General features: G+C 45.9%; 1 protein-coding gene across 1 annotated transcript in view; it reads left to right on the top strand.

Moving 5' to 3' along the window:
• LOC122929593 (ras and EF-hand domain-containing protein-like) overlaps nt 1-15,615 on the top strand; it is a 58,162-nt gene that overhangs the window by 3,360 nt on the left and 39,187 nt on the right. The window contains exons 2-3 of the mRNA XM_044283214.1: nt 14,363-14,518; nt 15,088-15,178. Of these exons, the coding sequence (XP_044139149.1) occupies nt 14,363-14,518; nt 15,088-15,178 (247 nt within the window). The remainder of the gene's footprint in view (nt 1-14,362; nt 14,519-15,087; nt 15,179-15,615) is intronic.

Below are 15,615 nucleotides of genomic sequence, written 5' to 3'. Positions count from 1 at the left end.
CCGGAGACGTGCCCCCCCTCACATACGTGTGGCTGTCGCCGGAGACGTGCCCCCCCTCACATACGTGTGGCTGTCGCCGGAGACGTGCCCCCCCTCACATACGTGTGGCTGTCGCCGGAGACGTGCCCCCCCTCACATACGTGTGGCTGTCGCCGGAGACGTGCCCCCCCCTCACATACGTGTGGCTGTCGCCGGAGACGTGCCCCCCCTCACATACGTGTGGCTGTCGCCGGAGACGTGCCCCCCCTCACATATGCGTGGTGTGGATTTTAGTGCAGGGTTTTAGGATGGCGGACGACATCCCCCATCAGAAGACGGGGCAGTGATTGGCGTATTTTGTGGTGGATTTTTCCGCCGTGTGATATACAGGAGGCGGCCGTCTGACATGTTACTTATAGGCTTCCTTCATATTTCCCAGAGCCTTTCAATACATGGAAAAAGCACTGTAATTGTTAGGTGTTTTTGAAGCATTTTCAACATTTTGGTTTTTTCCCCCACATTTTTGAGGTGTTGTAGAGGAGGAAATACCGTACAGACGTTATAGTCACTTCTGTACAGACACCAGTGTTACTATCACACCACATAAACCTAGCAGATGTGCCAAATGTATCGGTGTTTCCGGCTGTGTGGTAAGTTTGGTGCGTGTTATACTCTTTGGCTGTGTTCACACGGCATGTTTTGCCATGCTTTTTTACCTCCTTCCAGCGCCGTTCGGCCATTTCGTCCAGACATGGCTCCAAGTAGGGACATTTCCTTTCTTGGCGCAGTCACACCTTCACCATTTCAACCACGCTTTAAATTCGCTATAGTCACACAAGGCTGACTTGTCCGCGGTGTACGGAGTACGGGTTCCTTGCACTGTATCAGTGGGGCCGCAGCAAACGGTGGCCGAGCAGGAGCACACATTGTGGGATACACAGAGAGTCTGCTACCTCTGTAACTGCTCACATGCAGCGGGTGCCATAGCCTGGATCGGCAGTCCAGTCCAGGCTCTTAGAGTAGGAGTGCGGCTCTTATGTGAGAGCAGGGACCCGTGCAGACTTGACCGCCATAAAAAGGTGTTTGGGTGGTCACTAAGGGGTTAAAGGTAATCCTCTAGCCACAGGATGGCAGAAAACTATTAGATCAGTGGAAGTCCTACCGCTGGGACCCCCACAGTCACAAGAACAAGGAAAGGCTACTTTCACAAGCACGCTTTCAATTCTGCTATTGAGATCCGTCGTAGGATCTTAATAACGGAAGAAAACGCTTCAGTTTTTTCCCCATTCATTGTCAATGGGAACAAAACTGAACGAAACGGAGCACACCAAATGCGTTCCACTTGGTTGCGTCCCCGTCGCGGACAGAAAAACACTGCAAGCAGCGTTTTTGTGTCTGCAGTGTGGTGCGTAGCAAGACAGATCCGTCCTGACACAATAGAAAACGGATCCGTCCTGACACAATAGAAAACGGATCCGTCATGGCTATAGAAGACATAATACAACCGGAGCCGTTCATGACGGATGCATGCAGTTGTATTATGGTAACGGAAGCGTTTTTGTAGATCCATGACGGATCCGCAAAAAACGCTAATGTGAAAGTAGCCTAAGGGTCCATTCACACGTCCGTAGTGTATTGCGGATCTGCTAACTGTGGATCCGCAATACACCCGGCAAGCAATTGCGGACAAGAATAGGACATGTTCTATTTTTTTCCGGAACTGCGGACAGGAAGATGGGCAGTGCGCTCCGGAACTGCGGACAGGAAGATGGGCAGTGCGCTCCGGAAATGTGGATGCAGACAGCACACTGTGTGCTGTCCGCATCCATTCCATTACCTTAGAGAATGAATAGGTCCGCACAATTGCGGAACGGATGCAGACTTCAATTGCGGGCGTGTGAATGGAGCCTAACTCATATCCCATGGAGACCCCGAAATTAATGGTGTGGCATGTCACTGGTAGCTGTAAATAGGGGAGGTGTTATCAGTGATATCATTTTCTGGGTAAGTGTGTATACATAGATGTCAGTCACTGATAGTTGTACATGGGGAAGGTGTTATCAGTGATTGGTAGCATTCTCTGAGTAAGGCCTCTTGCACACTGCCGTGTTTCACGGCCGTATGCGGGCCGTGGAACCGCGGCCTGGATCCCTCCTGAGAGCAGGAGCGCACGGCGTCACTGGTTGCTATGACGCCGTGCGCTCCCTGCTGCCGCCGCTATACAGCAATACACTGGTATGATCTATACCAGTGTATTACTGTACTGTGCCGGCAGCAGGGAGCGCACGGCGTCATAGCAACCAGTGACGCCGTGCGCTCCTGCTCTCAGGAGGGATCCAGGCCGCGGTTCCACGGCCCGCATACGGCCGTGAAACACGGCAGTGTGCAAGAGGCCTAAGTGTGTATACATAGATAGCTGTCAGTCACTGATAGTTGTACATGGGGAAGGTATTATCAGTGATTGCATTCTCTGTGTAAGTGTGTATACATAGATAGCTGTCAGTCACTGATAGCTGTACACAGGGGAGGTGTTATCAGTTATTAGTAGCATTCTCTGAGTAAGTGTGTATACATAGCTGTCAGTCACTGATAGTTGTACATGGGGGAGGTGATATTAGTGATTGATAACATTCTCTGTGTAAGTGTGTATACATAGATAGCTGTACAAGGGGGAGATGTTATCAGTGATTGGTAGCATTCTCTGTGTAAGTGTGTATACATAGATAACTGTCAGCCACTGATTGTTGTACATGGGGGAGGTGATATTAGTGATTGGTAGCATTCTCTGTGTAAGTGTGTATACATAGATAGCTGCCAGTCACTGATAGCTGTACACAGGGGAGATGTTATCAGTGACTGATATAATTCTCGGTGTAAGTGTGTATACATAGATAGCTGTCAGTCACTGATAGCTGTACACACAGGAGGTATTACCAGTGATTAACAGCATTCTCTGTGTAAGTGTGTATACATAGATAGCTGTACAAGGGGGAGGTGTTATCAGTGATTGATAGCATTCTCTGTGTAGGTGTGTATACATAGATAGCTGTCAGTCACCGATGGCTGTACATGGTGGTCTTAAAGGAGTTGTCGCTTCTACAAATGGTATTTATCATGTAGAGAAATGTAATACAAGGCACTTACTAATGTAGGGTGATTAACCATATTACCTCCTGCCTGGATTCATTTTTCAATCACATTATACACTGCTCTTTTCCATGGTTACTGCAAACCATCAGCGGTGGTCGTGCTTGCAGACTATAGGAAAAAACATTGGCCTGTCTGGTGGCCAGGGCCGCAGGAGCGCACATAGGGTGGTGCTTTTTCTTATAGTATGCAAGCATGTCCACCGTTTCTGGATTGCAGGGTGGTAGTAACCCCTGGATACGAGCAGTTTATAATGTGATGGAAAAATGAATCCAACCAGCAAAGAGGGCAATATGGACAATCACAATACATTAGTAAGTGCCTTTTATTAACTTCTTCTACATGATAAATGCCATTTGCAGAACCGACACATTATAGAAAGAGGAGAAATGCAAGTGTATAAATGACTCTTTTCTAATAAAACTATAAATGGATCTGCTCCGCTCCTCCTGCTCTATAACATGGCGGCTGCAGATTGCACTGCGTTTTGAATATGCAGATGACGCAAGTCAATATTTGCCGTGAGGGCACTGTCTTCTTGTTCTGTCAGAATGTGTGTGTTGGCTGTTGTACACTTGGCGTCTTGGTCTGAGGTTCGCTCTTATGTCGGGATTTCTGTACTAATCTGTTGTTTTGCGGCACTATTGTGCAGATCCTGCTGAGGGCCAAACAGATGCTTCTCGGCAGAGAAATAGAGCCCAAGTATGTCTACAAAATGTGTTACACTTAAGGGGTTTCTGTCACCAGATTTAGCACATCGCTAACGTCAGCTAAACCTAACTAGCCTATTCCTACTTTATCTCTGCCCCCATTACGCCAGAAATCGAACTTTTATCATATGCTAATTAGTCTCGGGGGAAGGGGGGGGGGGCGTTGTTTCTGCTCCTAGAGCAGTGATGGCTATCCTTGGCACTCCAGCTGTGGTGAAACTACGACTCCCAGCATGCTCCATTTATTTCTATAGAGTTCTGAGAGCAGCCAAGCAAGGGGGGCATCTTGGGAGTTGTAGTTTTACCACAGTTGGAGTGCCAAGGTTAGCCATCACTGTCCTAGAGGCTCCGTTCTCCCTCCAAGTCCTGATTGACAGGGCCAGGCAGCGCTTGGATCTGTCTGCCAGCCCTGTGCTCTGGTGAAATCTCCTGCCGTTCAGTATTCAGCGCAAGCGCGGTGAGGAAGCTGCGAGCCTGTCAATCAGGACTTGGAGGGAGGTGACAAAGGTGGGAGAACGGAGCCTCTAGGAGCAGGAACAACGCCCCCCCCCCCCCCCCCTGCTCCTAGGGGCTAATTAGCATATTATAAAAGTTAGATTTCTGGAGTAACGGGGGCAGAGATAAAAGTAGGAATAGGCTAGATAGGTTTAGCTGATATTAGCACATCGCTAATGTCAGCTTGTTTAATAGGGTTAATTCTGGTGACAGAAACCCTTTAAAGGAGGTCTCTGAGACTTTGTTTGGGCAATGTAAAAAAAGGAATCTTCCCTTTATATATCCCACTGCTCCAAACACCAGCTGGGCTTTTCAGTGACTGAGTGGTGGGGACTGGGACTGGTGGGACATCTTAAAGGTGCGTTACAGTTGTTTCTTTTATTTTGCACTGCCCACTGCTTCCTGACAAATTTTACAAAATATTGGAGAACACCTTTAAAGAGGACCTGTCGCCGGTCCTGACTTGTCTGTTGTAGTGACTACTTGCATTCCCCATGTAATAACAATTGTGGAGCATCTATTCTTAAAGGGAACCTGTCACCTCAAAAATGCATCTACACCCGCCAGCAGTACCTCGACAGCCTGTTAATAATCATATGTTTCATCCTGTTGTCCGATGCTGCATTAGTTAAAAAAAACGCATTTTTATTCTCCATCAAGCGCTATAGTGCCGGCCAGCTTGAAGTCACTATAGCGCTGATGGAGAATGTAAAGGGGGAATATTAATCACCAATATTATGCGAATATCGATAATTAATATTCATAAATAGGAGGAGCCGTCTATTGATGACTCCGCCTATTTATGCCTTTATATAATAACACAATACCTTCGCTATGCTTTACACTGATCGCTACACTAGCTGCATGCACCTTACTGTACTATCGCCAATAACTACACGTTACACAGATAGGTACAAGTAACACAGTATTTATTACTACAATACACTGCGCACACAATACACTAACAATACAGCACTAAATATACAGTACTCAACTACACTACACGTTCCCAAATTCCACCCACAAACTAACTATACAATACACACATACAAGTAATATTAACAATAACCTACCCGTCTGCACTGTCCCTACGGGGTACACCGAGGGTTAACGGTGGTCTTACAGGGGTGTAAGCCGACCACAAACACAAAGGATTAACAATAGGGATAATATCAGAACTGTACAGCAATGCAGGGGATAAATACCCTGCAAGTGTACAGTGAAGGGGGGGGGGGGGGGTGTGTGGCAGGGTTTAACCACTTCAACCCCGCTAGCTGAAACCCCCTTCATGACCAGGCCACTTTTACACTTCGGCACTACACTACTTTCACCGTTTATCGCTCGGTCATGCAACTTACCACCAAAATGAATTTTACCTCCTTTTCTTCTCACTAATAGAGCTTTCATTTGGTGGTATTTCATTGCTGCTGACATTTTTACTTTTTTTGTCATTAATCGAAATTTAATGATTTTTTTTGGCAAAAAAAAAAGACATTTTTCACTTTCAGCTGTAAAATTTTGCAAAAAAAACGACATCCATATATAAATTTTTCGCTAAATGTATTGTTCTACATGTCTTTGATAAAAAAAAAAAATGTTTGGGCAAAAAAAAAAATGGTTTGGGTAAAAGCTATAGAGTTTACAAACTATGGTACAAAAATGTGAATTTCCGCTTTTTGAAGCAGCTCTGACTTTCTGAGCACCTGTCATGATTCCTGAGGTTCTACAATGCCCAGACAGTAGAAAACCCCCACAAATGACCCCATTTCACCCTAAGGTATTCGCTGATGGGCATAGTGAGTTCATAGAACTTTTTATTTTTTGTCACAAGTTAGCGGAAAATTATGATTTTTTCTTTTTTTTTTCTTACAAAGTCTCATATTCCACTAACTTGCGACAAAAAATTAAAAATTCTAGGAACTTGCCATGCCCCTCACGGAATACCTTGGGGTGTCTTCTTTCCGAAATGGGGTCACTTGTGGCGTAGTTATACTGCCCTGGCAATTTAGGGGCCCATATGTGTGAGAAGTACTTTGCAATCAAAATCTGTAAAAAATGACCGGTGAAATACGAAAGGTGCACTTTGGAATGTGAGTCCCTTTGCCCACCTAGGCTGCAAAAAAGTGTCACACATCTGGTACCCCAAAACACATTCCCCAGCTTCTCCTGAGTACGTCGATACCACATGTGTGACACTTTTTTGCAGCCAAGGTGGGCAAAGGGGCACATATTCCAAAGTGCACCTTTCGGATTTTGCAGGCCATTTTTTACACACTTTGATTGCAAAGTACTTCTCACACATTTGGGCCCCTAAATTGCCAGGGCAGTATAACTACGCCACAAGTGACCCCATTTTGGAAAGAAGACACCCCAAGGTATTCCGTGAGGGGCATGGGGAGTTCTTAGAATTTTTTATTTTTTGTCACAAGTTAGTGGAATATGAGACTTTGTAAGAAAAAAAGAAAAAAATCATCATTTTCCGCTAACTTGTGACAGAAAATAAAAAATTCTAGGAACTCGCAGTGCCCCTCACGGAATACCTTGGGGTGTCTTCTTTCCAAATGGGGTCACTTGTGGGGTAGTTATACTGCCCTGGCATTCTAGGGGCCCTAATGTGTGGTAAGTAGTTTGAAATCAAAATGTGTAAAAAAATGCCCTGTGAAATCCGAAAGGTGCTCTTTGGAATGTGTGCGGCTTTGCCCACCTAGGCGGCAAAAAAGTGTCACACATCTGGTATCGCCGTACTCAGGAGAAGTCGGGGAATGTGTTTTGGGGTGTCATTTTACATATACCCATGCTGGGTGAAAGAAATATCTTGGCAAAAGACAACTTTTCCAATTTTTTTATACAAAGTTGGCATTTGACCAAGATATTTATCTCACCCAGCATGGGTATATGTAAAATGACACCCTAAAACACATTCCCCAACTTCTCCTGAGTACGGCGATACCACATGTGTGACACTTTTTTGCAGCCTAGATGCACAAAGCGGCCCAAATTCCTTTTAGGAGGGCATTTTTAGACATTTGAATCCCAGACTTCTTCTCACGCTTTCGGGCCCCTAAAAAGCAGGGCAGTATAAATACCCCACATATGACCCCATTTTGGAAAGAAGACACCCCAAGGTATTCAATGAGGGGCATGGCGAGTTCATTGAATTTTTTTTTTTTGGCACAAGTTAGCGGAAATTTTTATTTTTCTGGTATTTTCTCACAAAGTCTCCCTTTCCGCTAACTTGGGACAAAAATTTCAATCTTTCATGGACTCAATATGCCCCTCACGGAATACCATGGGGTCACATGTGGGGTATTTATACTGCCCTGGCATTTTAGGGGCCCTAAAGCGTGAGAAGAAGTCTGGAATATAAATGTCAAAAAATTTTACGCATTTGGATGCCGTGAGGGGTATGGTGAGTTCATGTGAGATTTTATTTGTTGACACAAGTTAGTGGAATATGAGACTTTGTAAGAAAAAAATAAAAATAAAATTCCGGGCCAAAAAAAATGTCTGAATGGAGCTTTACAGGGGGGTGATCAATGACAGGGGGGTGATCAGGGAGTCTATATGGGGTGATCACGTCTGTATGATTTTTACGGATCCACGGATACATGGATCGGATCCGCAAAACGCATACGGACGTCTGAATGGAGCCTTACAGGGGGGTGATCAATGACAGGGGGTGATCAGGGAATCTATATGGGTGATCACCCGCCTGTCATTGATCACCCCCCTGTAAGGCTGCATTCAGACGTCCGTATGCGTTTTGCGGATCCGATCCATGTATCCGTGGATCCGTAAAAATCATACGGACGTCTGAATGGAGCCTTACAGGAGGGTGATCAATGACAGGGGGGTGATCAGGGAGTCTATATGGGGTGATCAGGCGTTCATAAGGGGTTAATAAGTGACAGGGGGGGGGTGTAGTGTAGTGGTGTTTGGTGCTACTTTACACATCTACCTGTGTCCTCTGGTGGTCGATCCAAACAAAAGGGACCACCAGAGGACCAGGCAGCAGGTATATTAGACGCTGTTATCAAAACAGCGTCTAATATACCTGTTAGGGGTTAAAAAAAAATCACATCTCCAGATTGCCTGCGAGCGATCGCCGCTGGCAGGCTGGAGATCCACGCGCACGTTCCCAGGAAATCTCGGCCCTCACGAGATGACGCGTATATGCGTCACTCTGCGCAGGGCCGCCGCCTCCGGACCGCACATCTGCGTTAGGCGGTCCGGAGGCGGTTAAGGAGGGGTTACAACCAGGGGTTAATCAGGGTAGGAAAAGGGTAAACCAGGGGGGGTATAATCGTAATCTAATTATACGCTATATCTATATATATTTATAGATCAATGGTTATAAATATATATACATATAGACGTACACACCACAATACAAATCTAGCTACAACAGACAATTCCCAATTCCACCCCACACTCTAGCTGTACATACATTCCTTAGCAGCCCACCCCAAAACACACACTCAGCTGCTACGGGAGTAAGCAGGCAGCAGTGAAGAGATAGGCAGGGAAGGGGTGAATATGGTTGGCACTGCAAGGGCAGAGGTACAATGCCATCCCAGCGTATACTCAGCCATCTCCAGGGGCAAATGGGCCTCTCTTCCTTCAGGCAGCAGTCCTCATGTGTCTCTGGTTCTAGTCTGGTTGCAAGAGACCCCTGTTCCTGGTTTCAGGCTCCTATATCAGCCTCAGAAACAGCTCACTGCCCCCTCCTCAGGGATGTGACATCATAGTGTGACTGTGACGTATGCCTGCCAGTTGGCCCCCTGAGGCTAGCAGCACCACACGCCCAGCCATGTCACAAACACAAGGTGGGGCCGCATAGTAAATAGGCTGATAAACTCAACAAAGTGCCTGAAATCAATTGATCCCTTAGGCTGGTTTCACACGGGCGTTGCGGATTGGGGCCGGATGCGTTCAGGGTGCGTTCAGTGAAGCTCGCACTATTTTGCAAGCAAGTTCAGTCAGTTTTGTCTGCGATTGCGTTTAGTTGTTCAGTTTTTTCCGCGCGGGTGCAATGCGTTTTGATGCGTTTTTCACGCGCGTGATAAAAAACTGAAGGTTTACAAACATCATCTCTTAGCAACCATCAGTGAAAAACGCATCGCACCCGCACTTGCTTGCGGATGCAATGCGTTTTTTACGCAGCCCCATTCACTTCTATGGAGCCAGGGCTGCGTGAAAAACGCAGAATATAGAACATGCTGCGATTTTCACCCAACGCACAAGTGATGCGTGAAAAACAATGCTCATGTACACAGACCCATTGAAATGAATGGGTCAGGATTCAGTGCGGGTGCAATGCGTTCACGTCACGCATTGCACCCGCGCGGAAATCACGCTTGTGTGAAAGGGACCTTAGCCTTTGAAGTCACCAGCCACCTGGAGACATATCCACCCCCCTGCAGGAACTGGCTGAACGCCGTACCTATGGGGGAAATTTAAGTATAATATATATATATATATATATATATATATATATATATGTATGTAGATACTTGGGGCGCATCTATATACATATATATACTAATTATAAACCTGGGGGCATACATGGGCAGTTATAGGCCCATACATATATATATATATATATATATATATATTTACACACACATACACCTGGGGGAGAGCCATGGCAGATACACATATGTCCTCCTGATAATATATATACACATATATAAGGGGCATAATGTATATTATAGAGATAGATAGATATATATTATAAGGGGCACGGTCTAAAGGAGGCACATATTTCCCACAGGGGCCACCATGAGCCCCTTGGGGATCACCATGGGCAGACGTGCGCAGATGCTGGGCACATCTGCGCACATCGTCCCATGATGCTGTGGTTAATGTATGCACATATATACCATACATGCCCGCACGTGTTTGCAGGCATGCATGGATATCTATGCATACATCTCAACCCTTCCTCAACAGAGAATAAAACTGCGTTTTTTTTGTTTGTTTTTTTTACTTGCGCAGCAGCGGACAACAGGATGAAACATATGATTATTAACAGGCTGCGGGCTACTATGAGGTACTGCTGGTGGGTGTAGATGCATTTTTGAGGTGACAGGTTCCCTATAAGGGCTGTTTCACACGAGCGGATGCCGTGCGTGACATCCGCTCCGTGAATGGCAGCCAAGACCCGATGCAGACAGCAGAAGCACGGAGCATTAACATGACTGATAATGCTCCGTGCCTCGAAATCACAGTGACAACTTTATCTCACCGGGATTTCGTAGTAAAGAGATAACAGAGAAGCACGGAGCATTATCAGTCATGTTACTGCTCCGTGCCTCTGCTGTCCGCATCGGGTCTTGGCTGTCATTCACGGAGTGGATGTCACGCACGGCATCCGCTTGTGTGAAACAGCCCTAAGGCTCTATATTCTGTCATTCCTGTATTATTCTTGGTAGAAGCCATGAATGAATGGTCAGCAGCTTCTAGTAAAGTTCTAGTAAAAGTACAGATGGGTGTTACTAGTTGGGGGGTCCCTGCACAGTCTACCACCAGCAGTGCTGATTGGACAGAGTCACACACTTACTACTGGTAACACCCAGCTGTACCTTTTACTGCAGACTGCTGGTGATTTGTTTGTAAACTTCTAGCAAGAATAATAGAGGAATTGCACAACATGGAGTCATAAGAATAGATGCTCCAGAATTGGTATTGCACAGAGGATGCAGGTTGTTACTAAAACTGACATGTCCACTTTAAGGCCCATAAACACAGCGGCACATAGCGCTTGTACAGGGGATCCACAGAAGCTAGCGTTTGGGGAACCAAGGGGATTTTTAAAGGCAAGTATGTTACAGACGCTGTGATTTTGCCATGGGCTCTGGTGTGTTCCCCCATGTAATGAATATCTCATTCTGCTGGACAAGAAAATACTACATATACCGTCAGGTTCAATTCACACTCATCTGGTGGCATCCACAGTTTGTGCCAAATGGTCATATGATCACAAAGTGCTGAAATCTGCACAAAGCCCCGATGGCATATTCAAGCAAGTGGTTTGATTGCTGTGGACCCCAAACATGGCTACTTTACTGTATGTATTGCAACCAGGAATGCTGAGAATCCAGCAGAAGCATGTGAGGAACGGGCCTGCGCTGTGTGTCCAGTTCTTGGTTTTTCAGTCATGTCACGCCGTTGTGGCATCATCTTCCAGCAGTCTCTGCTGAATCCGATGACATTTGCCCTTAAGCAGGATTATGTTCTCTGAAAGCAGCTTGGTCTGCAGCCGACGCGCACACTTACCTCTCACCTTCTCTGCCACACACATACTTCACCTCCATGTCTTGCCTCTAAAACAAGCCCAGGCAGCTGAGTCACTGACATTTACATGACGTTTTAAATTTCACTTGTGTCAGCCCAATGGAATAGGAGTAAATAGGAGTATATGTGTTTTCATGCCCCCAAAGACCTAAAAACCTTACTCACCTTTTACATGTCCCGCTGCTCCAGTCCCCGGCCATGGGCCTGCAGTATTCATGTGCCGTTAATCCTCCACATGACTGCTGTAGCCAATCACTGGCCTCAGTGGTTTCATGGCGTGACGCAGTGCATGCGTGACGCTGTTGAAGTCAGTGATTGGTTGCAGTGGTCAAATAGGTGATGAACGGAACGTGAACGCTGCAGGCCGGCAGGATGTTTTTTGTTTTTTTTCTTCATTTTATACCTCTGCCTGCTGCCTGCCCCTTTAAAAAAAAACAAAAAAAAAAAACATAGAAGTGTATCGATAATAACCCTGACCTGTAAAGTAAAAAAATGGAATGAAAATTTTGGCAGTACGTATATTAAAGATTTCCGGGTTGTCTCCCTTCAGCAAGTACCATTTATCATGTAGAGAGAGTTAATACAAGGCACTTACTCTTACTAATGTATTGTGATTGTCCATATTGCCTCCTTTGCTGGTTGGATTCATTCTTTCATCACATTACACACTGCTTGTAACCATCGGTTACGACCACCCTGCAATCCAGCAGTGGTGGTCGTGTTTGCATACTATAGGAAAAAGTGCCGGCCTCTATGGTGGCTGGGACCGTGGGATCACTCATATGCACGCAGCAGCTCCTGTCCCGGCCACCTATTATCTGTGCTGCAGGGTGGTCGTAATCCCTGGAAATGAGCCATGTGTAATGTGATGGGAAAATGAATCCAGCCAGCAAAGGAAGCAATATGGATGATAACAATACATCAGTAAGTGCCTTGTATTCACTTTCTCTGCATGAGACAACCCTTTAATGAAGCCTGAGAGGTGTGATACCTGTAACCTATAGCTCTGACCATCTTACAATTATGTGGGAATGTGGCAGTGGCTGGGACCTGTGTGGTAGAACCAGTTGGTGGAGGGCCGGTCAGGGTGAGTCACTGGTCATTGAGTCACAGTTAGAATTCTCCACCTAGACAGCAAACATTTGTGAGATGTGAGAGTAGGTATTTGTGACGGAGGAGTGTAAAACTGGTCTTAAGAGATACACCTGTTTGTAGAAGATAAAAAGAAAAGTGCCATCGCCCACATTCCTGGCGATCCAGCCGTAGCCTGCTGAGTCATTGCTTCTTACGCTGTTTATACGCTCATAATCCAGCTTTATTACTCTGCGTTCTGCATGTAAGCAACGGGCACTCGTTAGCAGTGATCACTTTCTGCAAACAGAATCTTTTCCTATGAAAAACAGAATCCTTTTCCTAGAACTGTTAAGAGTACTTTTACAGGTGTATACTGACGTGTATTTACTAGAGGATCTGCCTTCAGAAATAAGAGGCTGGCACCTTGAGGTGCCATAGATACTTGGTGTTGTCATGTGGAATATGCAAGAATGAGTGGCAATCTTTATTTCTGCATGATCCTATTTTGTGGTTCAGCCAAAATTCTGTAGAATGTGAAGGGGTTTGTGGAAACCTTATTTACATGCATGAGATGTGTGTTCCCCCATTTTAATGGAGCGGCAATCATGTAGGTGCACTGCCACTCCATTCAGTTCTATGGCACTGCTGGAGATGACGGAGCCCTGTACTCAGCAGTCCCTGGAATGGGGCCACCTGCAGTCAAACCCCCTCCTGTGGATAGGGGATCCATATCTGCCGGGATACAGCCCCCGGGTTCTCCTGTATGCCGACCTGTCTGCTCACTACTTACCCATCCAGAGAACCATTAAGTCCACAATCTCGGCTGCGCTCAAGTGACTGTAAGCTCTTTGCTCAGGTCCCGACCAGATTTGCTCCCGTCTTCCTGTTCAGCTTTATACTGTTCAACCCGCATCCATTCCCGATGGTCACATGAGCACAAAGGAAGAAGTACTGAGCAGGCGGTCTTCCCTCCACAGGCCAGCACACAGAGGGATTTTTATTACAGCATGGACAACCCCTTTAAGCCAAAATCGGCTGTTTATATAGTGTCATCTTATTTTGAAGATTTGTACCAAGACGGTCAGTTTTATGGGAAGCCACTTAACCTATGCATGCCCTCTGGGTATGGGGTAAAACCAGAGCAAGCACTTGGAGATAAATGTTATCAGATTTGAGGTTTTACCCTAGTGCTGCCAGTCGCAGTACAGTAATAACATCAGTAACATTAATTATATAATATAGTGTGTGTGTGTGTATATAATATATTATGAAGTGGGATTCACCCTGACAATACATTGAAGCTAGATGGATCTAATAGTATGGGGAACTTAAATCACTGGGATTTTGTGTATAGAGCTGAGGACATGGGCTGCTAGATGGCTGCTAGCATCCGCAATATCCAGTCCCCATAGCTCTGTGTGCTTTTATTGTGTAAAACGAAACTGATTTGATACATATGCAAATTAACCTGAGATGAGTCCTGTACATGAGATGAGTCAGGGACAGGACTCCTCTCAGGTTCCCTGGTGACAGGTTCCCTTTAAACCTGAAAATGAAGAGAAGGTTTTACACTGTCGATAAATGTAAAATAAATGTTATGTGCCGTGAATCGTGGAAACCCTCAGCGTTCTAAGAAACCTTTCTGATCCATGTGTTTGCAGGGAGACCAGAGAGCAGCTATGGGGCTTACACCAGGAGATTCAGGAGGTCTCTGTACCTGGCCTCCTTGAACAGTATGAAAAACTGCTTGAGAACGTGTCCCATGACCTCCGTGCTCATCGGCTGAACACTGAAAAACTGGAGTCCATTCTGAAAAGGTTTGTTTGGAGTCTGATCAGAGTTTTCCTCCTCCGTAACCATGGCTAGAAGGGGGTTTGCAGGGGGCACCTGACAATAGGACACAAGGGTCAGTTAGGCACGTTGTGCAGGATACAATGGCAGCAGCACAGCATGAAAGCAGGACATGGGACAGAATGCTCTCTAACAAGCTGTCTGCCCCATGTTGGTATTCATATGTGGGTAAACAATGATTTTCCATTTCAGCATGTGTTTTTCATCTTTATCTGACTGAAAATGTCTGGATGAGAGGGAGCAAGCCGTCCTTTCATCCATGACGTAGTTCATGAAACTGGAGGAGTGAGGTATTCCCATACCTCCGCTGAGGTCTGCTCCATATGACCTGTGGGACCTCACATGCTTTGGTTTATCTCAGTGATCCAGAACAATATATGTTTGCAGGGATTTCTCAGTTTGCCTTAGGCAAGTCCTGGAAATCCTCTTTGTGCTCTGCACTCCACTTCACTTATGCTACTTTTCCTGCTCTTTGGTATTGTGTGATGCTGCCATAACTTGTCTGCCTTGTAATCCCGGCTCATAAATGTTGTAGAACTGAGGAGACGACAGCCTTACAGATGGCCGAGTTGGAAGAAGATTTCCAGAGTCATCTGGTGAAGGCAGAAAGTCAAATTCGTGATGAGGTAAGATGGAGCCCAGTCGGTGAATCCTGTGCTACGTATTGTGTTTGTCATATAGAGTGTTTGGCAGTAATATATTTAGGGTATGCCCACATGGCAATTTATTCACAACGATTTGGGCGTATATTCAGTGGTGAAGTCTATGTAAAGTAAAGTAGTGGGAATCCGCATTGCCGTTCATATGGACATTAATTATTATTTTTTCTGCATGGATTTGAAATCTTCACCAATAAGTAACATGTCCCATCTCGACAGGGAAACCGCAGCAGGTAGCCATACACCGGGCAGCTCATTCTGCAGGTGTTTCTGTCGCTGTTTTTCACTTTGAATGCCGCGGACCCGCTCGCGTTCAATGGAGCTAAACCGCAAACAGACATCCACTGCAGCTCGCAGCAGTGTCCGTCTTTGGTTGGGCATCCCTGGTGTAAAGCGTCCCCCTG

Source organism: Bufo gargarizans, chromosome 2 (assembly GCF_014858855.1).
Source record: "Bufo gargarizans isolate SCDJY-AF-19 chromosome 2, ASM1485885v1, whole genome shotgun sequence".
Taxonomy (NCBI): Eukaryota; Metazoa; Chordata; class Amphibia; order Anura; family Bufonidae; genus Bufo; species Bufo gargarizans.
The sequence above is the reverse complement of the archived record's forward strand: the minus strand, read 5'-3'. Positions and strand labels throughout refer to the sequence as shown.